Source organism: Papilio polytes, unplaced genomic scaffold, assembly GCF_000836215.1.
Source record: "Papilio polytes unplaced genomic scaffold, Ppol_1.0 DF821400.1, whole genome shotgun sequence".
In the NCBI taxonomy this organism is placed as follows: domain Eukaryota; kingdom Metazoa; phylum Arthropoda; class Insecta; order Lepidoptera; family Papilionidae; genus Papilio; species Papilio polytes.
In genome coordinates, this window is record NW_013527804.1 from 3295470 (window position 1) to 3311729 (window position 16260).

The following is a 16260-nucleotide window of genomic DNA, read 5'->3' on the forward strand; positions in this document are numbered from 1 at the left end:
CTCACAGATAAATTACCTTTCTAACGGTGAAAGAATTTAAATCGGCCAAATAGTTTATGAGTTAATTATTTACAAATAAGCACAAAGTTTCATCTTTATAATATTAGTACAGACTAGCTTCCGCCCGCGACTCCGTCCGCGTGGGATTAATGAAAACAAAAGAAAGTAGCCTATGCATTCTTTCAGACTATCCTCTACATATATGAAAAATTTCATCCAGATCTGTTCAGCCTTTACTACAAACTCTAATAAACATCCATCCAAACTTTCACATTTATAATATTAGTATTCTTATCAATTTTTTAACCAATTTGTTTTTTTTTTATTCATCAAATAACACGGTTACTCTAATTATTTCACAAATAAGATATACAATGAGTATTTAATACAAACATAATAGTTAGCAATTTAAAACGTTTACAATATACACACGTACTCGATATTCACAATGAGTTTTGAGAACAAAGTAATTTTAATAACCGGCGCTGGTTCAGGTATAGGGGAAGCTATCGCTAAAGGGTTTTCTAAAGAATCAGTTAAATTATCCCTAATCGATATAAACGAAGAGAATTTAGACAAAACCGCAAAAGCATGCGAGTCAGAGACAGTCGAAGTACACAAAGTTGTAGCGAATCTAACTAACGACGAAGATATTAAAAGTTCAATAGACAGTACAGTGAGAAAATTCAATAAAATAGACGTAGTTATCAACTGCGCTGGAATTTGTGGTTCTGGAAGTATTTTAGATGTTGATTTATTACAGAAATTTGATGAAACAATAGCAATAAATCTGAGAACAACAATTGCTATGACCAATTCCGTTGCAACGCAGCTAATTGCAACTAAAGGGAATATAATAAACATTTCCAGTATTTGTGCGACTTTAACAACGAAGTACATGATACCTTATAACGTAGCTAAAGCTGGATTGACACATTTTACTAAATCAGCGGCTTTAGAATTAGCTGAGAAAGGTGTACGAGTCAATTGTATATCTCCAGGATATGTGAAGACTCCATTTTTATTGAATTCTGGTATAAATGAAAATTATATTGATGCAGCTTTGATGGCTTGTGCTCATGTTGTACCTTTGAAGCGTGTGTTAGAGCCAGAGGAGGTTGCAGAATTGGCTTTGTTTCTAGCCAGTGATAAAGCTAGTGGTATAACGGGTTCTGATTATGCGATTGATGGAGGTTTATTATTATCTGGACTTAATGCGCTATCTGAACATAAATTTTACTAAAGAATAAGTTTTGTGTTAGAGCCTGTCCCACCACTGGCTGATAGAGGGTCAGATACCTTAAATGTTGTCACTGTTAGATAAGGCAACAAAATCCGATATTTCCATCACGTAATTTACATGTTAGATTGTTATCAGACAATTTAAAAATTTGGTGCGACAGGCCCTTAATCTTACTAATATTATAAATGTGAAAGTTTGTACGGATGTTTGTAGCCTAAACTGCTGATAGGATATAGGATAGTCTGGAAGACACTGGCTACTTAGGTACTTTTGTTTTATTAATTTCTCGCAGATGGAGTCGCGGGTAAAAGCTAGTGATGTACAATTTTTCATATTATTTCAGTTATCAATTTATTTGAGTTTCATTACATAAATGTGTTTGTTTGTATTTACTTTAATGTTATTTTAATAAAATAATTACCAAAATTGATTTTTAGTTTCATTCCATTTCAGTCAAAAAGATAAATGTGAAATTTGGTATAAATGTAGAGGATAGTCTGGACACATAGGCTACTTGCTTTTGTTTTTTTAATTTCCGCGCGGACGGAATCGCGGCCGAAAGCTAGTACATTAATAAAATGTATTTGGCTTATCAATACGTGAACTCTTTCGGTTGTTGCTCCATTTTAAAGAATTAAAAATTTGCATTGTTTATTCATTGATAATATTCTCATTTTGTGTTGAATTCCTAGAGTCATTAACAATCGTAACATTGTTGTTTGTATTAACATAAACAATTTTTTGGTTAAATTTTATGAAATTTATTGTAGCATGCAAATTAATAAAGGTTTGAAACTTAAACAATGTAGATAAAATTCTAAGCAAACATAAAACAACAGACTGGGATGAATAAATTTATTATTCATAGCGAAAATATTAAATTTCATGCAGACGCAAAGTTTAATCCCCATCGGGGTTCACGATCAATTTTATACAACACTACTGTTGTTTTATATCAATGAATATAAGGTCTAAATAAGTTTTAATTTAACTGCTCGTAATTATTAAAAACAAATGTACTCATAGATGTAGGGTTACAAAAATATAAAAGCGCCTGACATAATAGATGTAGCAATGATTTATAATATAATTTTAACTATTCAATAGTCTCAGGTATAAATCAAGTATGAATAACATTTCGTCTTGCAGATTTCAAACTAGGATACCAAAATGTAATTATATTGTAGCAAAATTTTAATATTCGACGTAAGTTTTCTTGGTAATCTATATTCAGAATATCTTAATTTTAATTTAGATAAAGTCAACAAGAAATGTTGTTATATAAACTTAATTTGTTTTCTCACGGACTAATTGTTCCAACATTTCTGAGGCCCCATTTATATTTACGTAATCTGATTTGACTTTATTTTGAGGCGAAGTTTTTCACATAAAAAATAACCTAATTTTCTTTTCATTTGGAAAGATTTTCGCGGTTTGCGTAAAGTGCTTGTAGCGAGGCTCTGACGGATCGTCGTTTTATAATTCTAAACATACGTATATTATGTACACGACAGGTAAAAGCTTTCATGTTATATACGAGTACGCAAGAATGTGAATAGAAAGCTTTATTTCATTTGGCATCTACAACCTTACTAATTTACAACTTGCTAATAAGTGTCATAGGAGTGTAGTCAATTTATTTTTCTTACTTTTAAATTCATTAAAACCTAAGTATTTTGTTTTTATTATTATAAAATTACCTATGAATCCTTAAGAAAAACAATAGCAAACTTTTAAAAGTAAAATTGCTAATTTAATTTAAAAGGGTTCATGAAATATTCGTCCGACCGAACATAATTTAGCTATTCACTGCATTAAATTTACATCGAGAGAACAGGCTTACATTTCCTCGTGGTATTTTTCTGGATACTAAAGAGTTCATACCTTATTAGGACTTTAGACTCGCGATAGACTTCATGTGACTACCTTTTTATATCTAACGGCGCAAACGATTGGTTTTGAACGAATAAAGTTACTATCAAATAATTATTTTGTGTGCTGGCAACATTTGAAATTGTTTTTAATTGGTATTGTAATTCGAGTTTTTGAGCTGGCAGCCCTGAAAAGATGTCTTGGCAGCAATCAAAGACAGACACAGTTACCGATATTTCTGCAATCACCCGACATTCGGGTCATCAAATTACGAAATCTAAAGGAAACCATAAAGCCGGAGTAGTATATTTGGAAATTTCATACAAAAGAGTAACTATATAAAATTTCCTTTGTCATTGTACAGTGTTAAAACATTTAAACCTTTTAAGATTTAAAGGTTTTAAAAGCCGTATATTTTGTTTATTCCACGCACATACTTTCGATTATGGGCCGTAACTCAATATCACGGGCAATTTAATTTCTCGCTGAAATACTGAAGCTCTTCTGATTTTTAAGACCATTATTTTATACTTTAATAAACATATAAGCAAATTATTGGAATAAATTTGTTGTTACAAATGAAAAGTAATTAAAAAGTAAATAATAAAATAATGATACCTGTATTTTTTTCCTTTAAATTATACAGACTCTTAACGTATTTAGTTATACTATTAGGCCTGGGTCCTATCTGATTTGGACAGTCCTGATCCAAGCTCAAACTAGGCGTAGTAATGTTTAACTCTGAAGTTTTAGATGTGTATTTGCATGTAGATTTCGAAAGCTATAATCTCCACATCTCAAACCATCCATTCAAAGCTAACAGAGCCCACAATCTGTTTAAATGTCTAAAGTGACGGACTGCGAAGTGGAAAACTCAATTTGTTGTTTCGCTGACATTTAATTTCCTAATGGAGTTTGTACGTGCTTTATAAGATTCGTTTTTGGGTAATATATTAAATGAATTCGTCACATGGAAATTATACATTAAACGTATCTTATTATTTACTACTAGCTTTCGCCCGCGACTCCGTTCGCGTGATATTAAAAAAACAAAAGTGAATAGCCTATGTATTCTTCCAGATTACCTTCTACATCTATGCCAAATTTCATCGAAATCCGTTCAGCCGTTTTGGCTACAAACTCTAACAAACATCCATCCATCTAAACTTTCAAATTTATTACATTAGTAAGATTTATTAGCTTTCTACGCGGAATTAAAAAAAATAAAAGTAAGTAGCCTATGTGATCTTCCAGACTATGCTCTACATCTATGCCAAATTTCATCGAAATCCGTTTAGTCGTTTAAGCTAGAAACATCCATCTAAACTTTCGCATTTATAATATTAATAAGATTTTTTTTTGTAACATCAGTGGCTGCCAGTTAAAAATCATGTTTAACTAAACAGTATTTTTCAATAGCTATGTAAGTTTATTCAAGTATATTTGCGTGTTTACCGGTCGACAGAACATGCGTATTGGAAATTGTTTGTCTTCAAAGTAAACGTTATTGGAATAAAGAATATTTAAATTGAACGGAAAATTCTTTGTGCAAGTCCACATGGACTGTTTCTAACAGTGGACGTACGGCTGTATTTTTAACAACGACTAGTTGTTGCTCGCGACTACGTACGTGGAATTAAAAAGTATACTAAATATTACTCACTGACAAAGTAGCTTTTTAATGGTGAAAAATTTTTGATATCGGTCCAGTAGTTTTTGAGTTATTCCAATACAAATCTTTCCATTTTCAAAAACAAATATTAGGGATATATAGGGAGGGGCTATCTGTTTCCTCCAACGTCAAATCTACTTTCCCTTCCCACTACCCCTTATACGAAAATAGATACGAAAATAGTAATAGAGGTTTGTGAATAGCGTAGTTTTAAATCTATATTCACTGCTTATCCTTTTTGTATAGCCGTGGTTACTTGTTTATTGAAGATAAATAAATTACAATACTACTTCCTATTAATTACCGCCACATAAAGTTTACCTTACTTAAAAGCTTAAGTTATAGTTCAGTGTAATGTAAACAAAGTTCCAACTTAACTATTACGTAACTTAGCACGTCCGAAGGCTCGGTATTAAGTTACGAAAGCGAAAGGAATCACTCTAACTATGTTTTGATTGAAGTTGTAAACTAATAAAGGGTTACCAGAGCAAGTTAAACATGTTATACGTCGATTATAAGACAGAGGCTACACGAGCGGAATGGCTATGATTTTACAACACAATTTGTGTATTTATTTGTTACGTAATTAATGAGTTAACAAGGTTAATATAATGATCAGCTGTAGTTCACACTAATGTTACTGTTAGATGTTTGTTAGAGTTCGTAGCCTGAACTGCTTGCTTGCTGCTTGACGGATTTCGATGTGTACTGTATGCTTGGGACGTCTGCTCCTGTCGGTGGCTCGGACACGACTGACTTGCTGGCATGACACCATGACACAAGTAAACAGTGTGGCCATACACTACATATCTCCCTTTTTCTATAAAAGACCAACTTTAACATATTTTATAGTTTGCCCGTTGTGAAACAATTTAGATATAAAGTATAAGTACTATTGGCATTTTCCCATTCATACTTATTAAAATATATAACAGTGCTTTACCTGTAGTCACTAGGCGAATCACATTCCTTCGCCAGTCCAGATATATACAAGCCTAGGCCTAGCTCCACACCGATTGTCCATGTACCATATCCCCTCCTTGTTTTTTGAATATCTCTCAATACTTGCCTCACTCTCTATATATTGATTATACTAGGATGTTATAAAAGTATGCACAATTAATAAATCTATATCGAATATCATAGACTAAAGTAAATAAATCGATACACTCCGCTCCATTTCCAATACAAAAGGGTTGCGATCAATTTTCAGACCGCTGCGGATCACTAACTGGAAAACTCAATTTGATGTCGATCTGACGTTTAATTTCCGAACCTAGTCGCTGATGTCAAGATTCGTGTGTAGTTTGTAAACTAGCCTATTTAAAAATGATTAACTCACGCCTGTAGTCTCACAGATTATACAACTAATCTTACTAAAATTACTAATATTATAAACGAGCTGTCGCCCGCAAACTTCGTTAGCGCAATATGGACCACCCGTTAAGACATTTTGTCAGCGCGGAATAAAAAAATAAAGTAGCCTGTATTATGCCCTTTTTTTTCGCTGGGAAAATGCATTTACGCATCCCCCCCCCCGCTGGTAACGGGGGGGTATGTGGGACTCGCCGGCCGAGAAGATGGAAAATGGCCGGAGTACCCACTAAAAACCCAGCGGTTTTCCTTTTATCCGCCAGTGGCTGGGTCACGGGAACGCTTGCGCAATCTTCCGCGACCCAGCCAGCAGCCTGTATTATGCCCTATGTCTGCTACCCTCTAGTGAAAGTCCAGTCCAAATCGACCCAGCCGTTCCGGAGATTAGCCGAAACAAACGTGGCTTGCGGATAAACAGACAGAGATTTTTTTAAATGCGATTTTCTATCATCATCTTCCCGAAATCTGGAATTTTCCTTTTGATATTTCAAACAGACATTTCAATTTTATTGTATGTATAGAATAGAAGATAGATGCGAAAGTTTAGCTGGATTTTTGTGACAGTGAGCTGCCTAAATGGCTGGACGGATGTCGGTGAAATTTGGCATAGATGTAAAGTATAGTCTGAAAGGAGGCATGGGCTATTTACTTTTTTTTTATTTCTTGCGGACGGAGTCGGAACTTTCCCTGTCCCTATACATTACAAATATAAGTGTTTACCTATTTTATTAATATGACATCGCTGGCCAATAGCCAGAATAATCGTTGGCAGATGGAGAGATAGTTTATTATATATTTTACGAGCAATTTAACGTTTTAGTGCGAACAGAAGTCTGTTATTGTGATGATGTCGTTAAACTGTACTGCACGGAAGTGAGTCATCTGCTACAAATGATTTATAGACTGTGGTGTTAATGACTTCATAAAGATCAATAGTTTTTATATTAAGATATTAATTACTAGCTTTCGCTCGCGACTTCGTCCGCGTCGAATTCAAAAAACCAAAAATAATTAGCCTATGTGTTATTTCAGACTATATTGATGCCAAATTTCATCGAGATCCGTTTAGTGGACTAGGCTACAAACTCTAACAAACATCCATCCATCCATCTAAACTTTCGCATTTATAATATTAGTAAGATAGTCATATTATTGAGAGGAATTATTTGTTTAATATGTGGGTAATCATACTAACATTATAAATGCGAAAGTTTAGATAAATGGTTGGATGGATGTTTGTTACAGTTTGTAGCCTAAACGGCTGAACGCATTTCGATGAAATTTGCTGTAGATGTAGAGGATAATCTGGAAGAAAACATAAACTACCCACTTTTATTTTTTTTAGTTCCCCGCGGACGGAGTCGCGGGCGAAAACTAGTGTTTTAATAAAACGTTTAAGAAATTAAATCTGTAGTAGATGGCCACAGTGCCGGGAGTTAGGGTACCCCTTCGACGTCTCAATGCGTACAAAACGTAACTACATTTACAAATATAACTACCCTCAATCTGTGAATCCTCAGTATTCTAATGCAATGCATATTATAGCAGTTTCTCTCATATTGCGAGCAGAAATGTCTGCATAAGCGATTGCTCAGTTAAATTTGAAGTTCTAAATGTCTAAATGTTGAGTACAGACATTCAATATGTCGGTTCGAATACCGTATCTTTTTTTTATATGTACATCTTACTAATATTATAAATGCGAAAGTGTAGATGGATGGATGGATGGATGGATAGATGGATGGATGGATGGATGGATGTTTGTTAGCGTTTGTAGCCTAAACGGCTGAACGGATCACGATGAAATTTGGCACAGATGTAGAGCAAAATCTGAAAAAATGCACTATTTTTTTTAATTCCACGTGAACAGAGTCGCGGGAGAAAGCTAGTTTAAAATAATGTATCTAAATTTACTATGCTATTTTCGCTTCAAATTACCTTCTTAAAAAAATCGTGTTACTTTTGTTAAAGAGCTTTTTGTATTTAACAGTTTTTATTTAAAACTACTTGAGATTACATTAAAAACTTAACAAACTTACCTTGCGTAAGTTTGCCGCTTTCGTCTTTTGTTTGCCGTTAAGCTTTTGTAAGAAGTTATCTCCGGTTGAGAAATATGAAATTCATATCTTGTTGGATGGGTATAAAGCTTTTTGCCTTTGTTTCTGTGCGTTTTAAATAAAAGATATACAACAAAATATAGAATAAGTTTTTAAATTTGCGTATATGTACAGAAAATGTAAAATATATGAATTTATTTACTTTTTATAAAAAAAAACTAACTAGTTATTCCTTTGCAGCTTTATTCGCATGAAATTACACAAAAAAAATTTATTGTATACATATCTCAAATTCTCAATTGCAAATGTCAAACCGTTACAATAATAACCTTGCTTCCTTAATGTTAGCAGCTTGTAGTTTATGGTCCCTTTCCTATATGAAAGTTTTTTCCAATTGATGCACCCTCTAATAACGTAAAAATATATACCCTCAAGGGTGTCGTAAGTGTAGGGATTTTTATTAAAGAAAGAATTATTCAAAAATATTCTGTAATTGCTGACATCTTAGGCAACAAAGAAGTGTGTGTTTACGCTTTATTATAATAGTATACTCTTATAGATATGCAGGTTTATCGACGTTAAGAAGACAAACATAATACTATTGATTTTCATACATATTTTTATATCAAAGGCTTGTGTCTCAAATTTAAATTCTAACAATATATAATGTTCGTAAGATACGGGTTTCTTACCACGATTGAATTGTTTTAGCTCTCGATATTTCGGCACAGTTGCATGTTGTTTGTTTTTTTTTCACACTACCGCATCACTTCAGTCAGCCCGTGAACATGGCGCATGCAACTGTGCCGAAATATCGTGAGCTAAAACAGTTCAATCGTGGTAAGAAACCCGTATCTTACGTACATTATATTTGTAAAAACCACGACAGTTTCAAGTTATATAATTCTAACAATATTATTAAATTCATCATCACCAGCTCATATGTCGCCACTGCGGGGCTCGAATCCTACCCCAAATTAAGGTGACTAGCACTACTGGTTGACTTCACTCATATCTTTGAATTTCTTCGCCGATATGTGCAGGCATTACGATGTTTTCCTTCACCGTAAGAATGGGTAAATTATGTACTTATGGAAATTCGAAAATCACATTGTTACACGGCGGGATTCGAACCCAAGGCCGATTGCAAGTGCTTAAACCACTGAACCACCGACGCTCATACATTTACTGCTCCCTTATTTCTTGGCAACTTAGTTATTATGCAATCTGTTCATTATTTAACTAAAAATTTAAATGAGTTCACACAAAATTGAATTACTTTAAATGTCTGCCAAATGTAAGTCATTAAGTTAAAGTTCGTTACTAACTTAGTCTCCGAACTCTGTCTTACGTTTATTTCATTAACTATCAAGTCGTTAGAACATTCGGGGTAGATAGACTTAGCAATTATATTGCACTAACTATACTCAGTTAGGTAAGTAATCCACTTAGTTAGGTTTCTTTGACTAAATCTAGATTAGTTCAACAGTGGTAGCGCCCACGTCTTAATTATTTTAAAAAATTTAATACAAATAAGTTAGTAATAACTTAACAGTAGACCTAAGTTCAAGTTAAATTGAGTTATAACGTAAGACGTGCTTTAACGGCAAAGTTGAATGTTAACGTATCGTGGAAATCAGATTATGTTGCGTCTATCAAAGTTTTAATGTGGGTAGCCCTAAAATGTGTTATAACTTAAGATCGGCTAAGTTACTGCTTTAGGATTAAAGATAACCTCACTCAGTTAATTGATCATTAAGTATGTTGGATAATTAACCTTTAGTTTCTTCTATACTAATGTTATAAAGAGGAAAGATTTCTATTTTTGCTTTTTATATGTATTGAAATAACTTAAAAACTACTGGGTCGATTTAAAAATTCTTTCACCATTAGAAAGGAAATTTATCTGTGAGTAACATAGGCTACATTTATTAATATCACACGGGTGAAGTCGCGAGCAATATTAAAAAAAACTAGAATTGAAAAATTGGGTAGAATTAAAAAAAATCAAAGTAGCCTTATCATCCACTTGCCCTTATCCCTTACGGAGCGTCGGCACAGTATGTGCTCTTCCATACATCTCTATCAGCCGACATATCTGAAACCAATTCTTTCTTAAGCATATCCTCTTTCACTCAATCCATACTTTCTTCAGTCTTCCTCTTCCTTTGTAGCCAACATTCAATCTTAACACTTTCTAGTTCATGTCCCCATCGTCTCATCGGCTAAAGCTACAAACTTCCATCTAAACTTTCGCATTTATTATATTAGTATGATGTCTTGTAGAGATAAATGCATGTTTCGATACAAGTATTACGGCGATGGGAACTCAGATAAAAACAAGGTCATATAAACAAATGAACACGGATAACGTTAGTTTAATTTATAACATGTTTTTTAAAGTGATTTAATTTCAAATGTTAGTGAATAGCCCACAGTGAGAACCCAGCGGGTAGCTCCCTTTTGAAGTGTCCAGTATATTTATAGGCGTAAGTGACCCATTCCCGTCGGGCATTATGCGTGTAATCCACATCTTACAATGGTGTCTTTGAACACTTTTATATCTTAGTTGTTTGACTTCGTGCGGAATTAAAAAAAGTTAAATATAGTTAACTACCTTATGTTACTCTGACAATGCTTTCTAATTCAATTTTTAAATCCGTTCTGTAGTTTCGGAGTCTATCTATACTTCTATACTAATATTATAAAGAACACAGATTTGTATTTTTTTATGTATTGAAATAACTCAAAAACTACTGGGCCGATTTTAATGATTCATCCACCATTAAAAAGCTACGTTATCAGTGAGTAATACAGGCTGTATTTTTTTTAAATCTCCCGCGGACGAAGTCGCGAGCAACAGCTACATCAGAAGGGTAGAATCTAATCTCGTCTCTTAATAATGTTAGTGAATAGCTTAAAATTGTTATTTACGTTACAACTATTGGGCAAAAAAATGTTTTGTACATGTCTTTAAAACAGAAGTCTTTTACAGTTTTCTTTAGTTTTGCATACCAGTACATAAGCAGCTGACTGTACCAAGCAACATTACCCTTTAGAGCGAGCGCACACATTTGACTAAACTATCGCAAAACAGTTGTGCGATTGTCAATTGTTTCGCAGCCAATTCTTGTTAGTTGCACAACTAAAAATCGAGTAGCGCACCTCCATATAAGCTTATAGGAATCAAAGCCAGACTAAACAGTGTTGCGATAATCTAGTTCCAGGTGTGCGCACGCTCTTATTGTTTTCTGTTGGTCATTTTTTAAAGATTATCTGGTCACATTGGTTACTGTCTCATTTTGAAATATACCTCCCGCAGCGACACCAAAAGTTGCTTTAACCCTTTTGTTATAAGTTACTTCGTACCTTGATTTTGAATTGTTTCGTCTCGCAGTTTTATGTGGCATCCTTTTCAATTTTATAGTTATAAAGGAACTCTGTTTATAGTTTTAAATTCTATTTTGTACACTACAGGTGACTTGTTGTTTTAATGATAGTAATAAAATTATGTTGTTATTTGTTTTGGATACGAGAATGTATTAAGATTCTGGATGGTTTTTTTCTTTATAATAAAGGGGGTAAACGAGCGGCGAGAACACCGAAGTTGTCAGCGACGCCCATGGACATTCGCAACACTAGAGGAACTACAGATGCACTGCCGGCCTTTGAGGAAATGATAGGCTCGCTTCTTGAAGGACCCTAAGTCGTATTGGTTTAGAAATACCGCCGAGGACAGACTGTTCCACAACGCAGCTGTGCGGGGCAGGAAGTTCCGCGAAACAAGTTCCTTGGTTACAAAGGTAGAGGAAGAAGTATGGATGGATTGAAAGAGGTTATGCTTAAAGGAATGAATTCAGATGTGACGGTTGATAGAGATGTAACAAATAAAAACAAATGAACTCGGATGCATAAATTAATCTATCTTACTAATATTATCAATGTGAAAGTTTAGATGGATGGATGGATGTTTGTTAGAGTTTGTAGCCCAAACGGCTGAACGAATCTCGATGAAATGTAGCATAGACGTAGAGGTTAATCTGGAAGAACATATAGGCTAATCACTTTTGTTTTTTTTTTTTTAATTCCACGCAGACGGAGTCGTGGGCGAAAGCTAGTACATATGTGTAAAGAGGAAAGATTTGTATTTTTGTAGATCTGTGTGTATTGAAGTAATTCTAAAACTACTTGGCTGATTACAAAAATTAGCTACGTTATCAGTAATAGGCTATGTTTTTATTATTTTTTAATTATACGCGGGCGAAGTCGCGAGCATCAGCTAGTATTATATATGCCAATATAAAGAGGAAAGATTTGTATTTTTGTATGTATTAGATTCCTGTAAAAACTATTGTTTCAGTTTTAAAAATTCTTTCACCATTAGAAAGGTAATTTAACTGTGAGTAACATAGGCTTTGTTTTTATTATTTTTTTAATTTCACGCGGACGAAGTAGCGAGCAACAGTCTGTTTCATTTAAGTCTATTACCGTACTATCAAATAACTATTAAGTTCGGAACAAACAGAGCAAGGGTTTAATGTGTTCGAGCGTGAAAGCGCTTCAGAAAATGCTATTAAAGCGGTTAACCAATAAACGGCTAACCGCTGAAATACTGCATACTGTCGATAATACGTAAAACAAAAGATTTAAAGCATATTTACACACAGCACAAAAAACACAAAACATCGATATGGTCGCTGACGATATAGGAGCGGTCGGGAGTAGGTTTTTGTAAACATGTTTCTTAGGGTCCTTCAAGAAGCGAGCCTACAATTTCATCAAAGGCCGGCAACGTATATGTAGTTTCTCTGGTGTTGCGGATGTCCATGGGCGTCGTTGACCACCTTTGTGTTCCCGCAGCTCGTTTGCCCCCTTCTCATGTAAAAAAAAACAATATAAACGATTCAATTGTTTCAGACGTATATCGCATCTTTGTATTAATTTGTACTCGTAAGTTTCGGTAACGCTAACAATGTGTAGAAACTGTTAAAAACTTTATCTTTGACGTGATCTTTTGTAATCATATTAATTTATATCATGTTTTTGTAGGTAGAATAATACTGTAAGTTTGTTAATTAGTTTTATTTATTTTAAAAACAATGTTCTATATTAATAAAATAAAGCTTAAACAGACACTACTTTGTTGCCTAAGATGTCAGCAATAACAGCATATTTTTGAAAAATTCTTTCTTTTATAAAAAGCCCTACACTTCCTTCACGCTTTAAAACTTAGAAAATAAATTGGATGAAAACCCTAATGTGGGAAAGGGACCATACAAGCTGCCAATATTAAGGAAGTAAGATTGCCATGGTTTGTCATCAAGTCATGTCATTTTTGACCGACTTCCCAAAAGAAGGAGGTATTCAATTCGTCGGTATATTTTTTTTTTATTTTTTTTTTATGTGTGTTACGGCATAACTCCGCCGCTAGTGGACCGATTTGGATAATTCTTTTTTTATCCGAAAGGTAATGCTTGCAGGTGGGTCCCATTTTTTTGTTTAATTTTTGGAGTCTAAGACTACGACGTAGTTAAATAGTTTAGCTCAAAATCGCGCGACGAAATTTCGGGTCATTTTTGCTTTCTTTGCTTACGTAGCCTAAACTATAAGACTTACATAAAAATGATGTATGGAAGAATTGTAGCCCATTAAATTTGCTAAATAAAAGTCCGCGATAGCATATATCTATCTATTAAGGTTGTCGCACAATAACCACTTTTTTCATCAAAATATCGCTCGAAATCTACACCCAACTTTCAACGCTATTACTCGTGTTCGGTATGAATCCTTATCCAAATAAATGTGTCTATCATCAAGAGAATTTAATGTAGATAATAAATGCCCTTGAAACTATATAATTCCGATCAATAGTTTAGGAGATATCATAAATTACAAATTACGAGTCGCAGAAAAAAATACCAACTTGTAACAAAGTTTGCTTTCTTGGCTTACGTAGCCTAAACTATAAGATCTACATAAAAATGATGTATGAAAGAATTGTAGCTCATTTAATAAGCTATATAAAAGTCCGCGATAGCATATATCTATCTCTTAAGGTTGTCGCACAATAACCGTTTGTTTCGCGAAAACCGTCAAATAAATGCAATCGACTTTCTTAAAACGCTTTTATTCTTATTTCGTATGAATCCTTATCCAAATAAATATGTTTTCACGGTAGAGTATTAAATGTAGATCATAACTGCCTTTTACAATATGTAATTCTGACAAAGATTCTAGAAGTTATCAAAATATTAAAACTCACGGGCAACAGCGGCGCGCGGCTGTGCAGAATTATGAGTGAATGATCGCAACGATGTATTAGATCTTTACTTAATTTCTTATATAATCGATTTAGATAACTCATTCTTTGTTTGAAAGCTAGTGATTATCATACTGCAATGTTTAGATTCACTAAAAATCAAGAAATAAATAAACTTTTTAATAAAAAAGCAAAACCGACTTCCAAACAAAATACACGAAAAACAAAACAAAATACACCAAAAACAAAATATTCTCAAAAAAAACAGTACACTAAAAAGTAACGAAATAATTCCTTGAAAATAGTAAACCTACCTTATTGTAAGTGTTATGTCTATATTGTACAATTATTTTTACTTTGAAGTCGGTGTCAGTCAATGTAGATTCATTACTTAATTGTTACTATACTTTCAATTGTCAATTGTTATGGTAAAAATATGGAAACCCTTACGTAGAAATATCACTGCATACCTTGGCTGACACCGACATCAAAGTAAAAATAATTGTACAATATAGACATAACACTTACAATAAGGTAGGTTTACTATTTTCAAGGAATTATTTCGTTACTTTTTAGTGTACTGTTTTTTTTGAGAATATTTTGTTTTTGGTGTATTTTGTTTTGTTTTTAGTGCATTTTTGACATTTGCAATTGATAATTTGACGTATATAATAAAGTCATGCGGATGAAGCCGCACGAGAACAGCTAGTAGTCTATACTACTCTAGGATAATGTAGCTTTCTAATAATGAAGGAATTATTAAAATCGGTTCAGTAGTTTTTAAGTTTATTTGTTACAAACGAAACGGATTTAATTTCCCATTGTAAAGTAGATATTAGGGACATCTATTAGTTTTAACACATTTTTAAATGAGGTGCGAGATACTTGTTAATTTTTAAATATTGTCGTTAACGCACGTTTTGGGTGATATTCCTTTCTAGTCAACTTAGACCCCCCATACGCATACGCCTCTTGACTCCCCTTGCCTTGAATGATGTTCCTTATGAATTGCTTATTTCTCATGTAACTTTTACACTTTCAAAGCACTTTACTGTTACAAATTGGCTGAGATTTCGCGGAAACCTTTAGATGCGAATAATGTTGTATACCTATATGTCATTGCTGCTGAGTAATGTGCCGTAATCACGTAATTCCGGTCTCATTTGGTAACTAACTTATGCTCGCGACTTTATTCGTGAGGTTTTTAAAAAATAGCTATAAATGTATCCTGTAACAGTGGTAGAGCCCGCTTTAACACTTTCGCATGAATTGGCCGGCTTACCCGTTGTAATACCACGACCATATAGACAACAGGACTGAAGAGGAAGCAATTCCGCGTTTCGTCTGATGAGTGTGGTGCCGGAGGCCTAATTTCCCTTTCCAACCTTTGCTTAAGAAGAAAGGATGGGAAGGAAAAGTGGGTTTGATGGTGGAGGAGACGCATAGGAAGAGGAAATGTCTTTAGGTGCGCCTCCTCCTCCGTGAATTAAGGGTAGGCAACGCATCTGGAATTGTGGATGTCTATGGGCAGCGGTCACTTTCCATTTCAGTGGATTAAGGTGGCCGCTTGCTCGTTTGCCACCTTATTTTGTGTAAAAAAAAATCGTGCGTTACGTAATTGTAATGTAGCTATTTATTGGTGAGAGAATTTTTAAAAACATCCCAGTATTTTTTGTATTTATTCGTTACAGAAATACAAAAATTTCTTCTCTTCATTAGTGTAGATTCTTACCGTATTATTGTTAATCAGTCACTAAGGTCGTTAGTAATGTATATTTAAAAT

At 33.8% G+C, this 16260-nt stretch overlaps 1 protein-coding gene across 1 annotated transcript; it reads left to right on the top strand.

Annotated features, from left to right (window-relative positions):
• The first annotated feature begins 448 nt into the window (after positions 1–448).
• LOC106108836 (uncharacterized oxidoreductase YxbG-like) lies at positions 449–1243 on the top strand. Its single transcript, XM_013290122.1, has one exon. It carries the CDS (start codon positions 449–451, stop codon positions 1241–1243), a length of 795 nt encoding a protein of 264 aa, XP_013145576.1.
• The last annotated feature ends 15017 nt before the right edge of the window (positions 1244–16260 follow it).

Bases quoted from the DNA above. Each gene is read 5' to 3' on its own strand.
- LOC106108836 (XM_013290122.1), top strand. From the start codon at position 449: ATGAGTTTTGAGAACAAAGTAATTTTAATAACCGGCGCTGGTTCAGGT.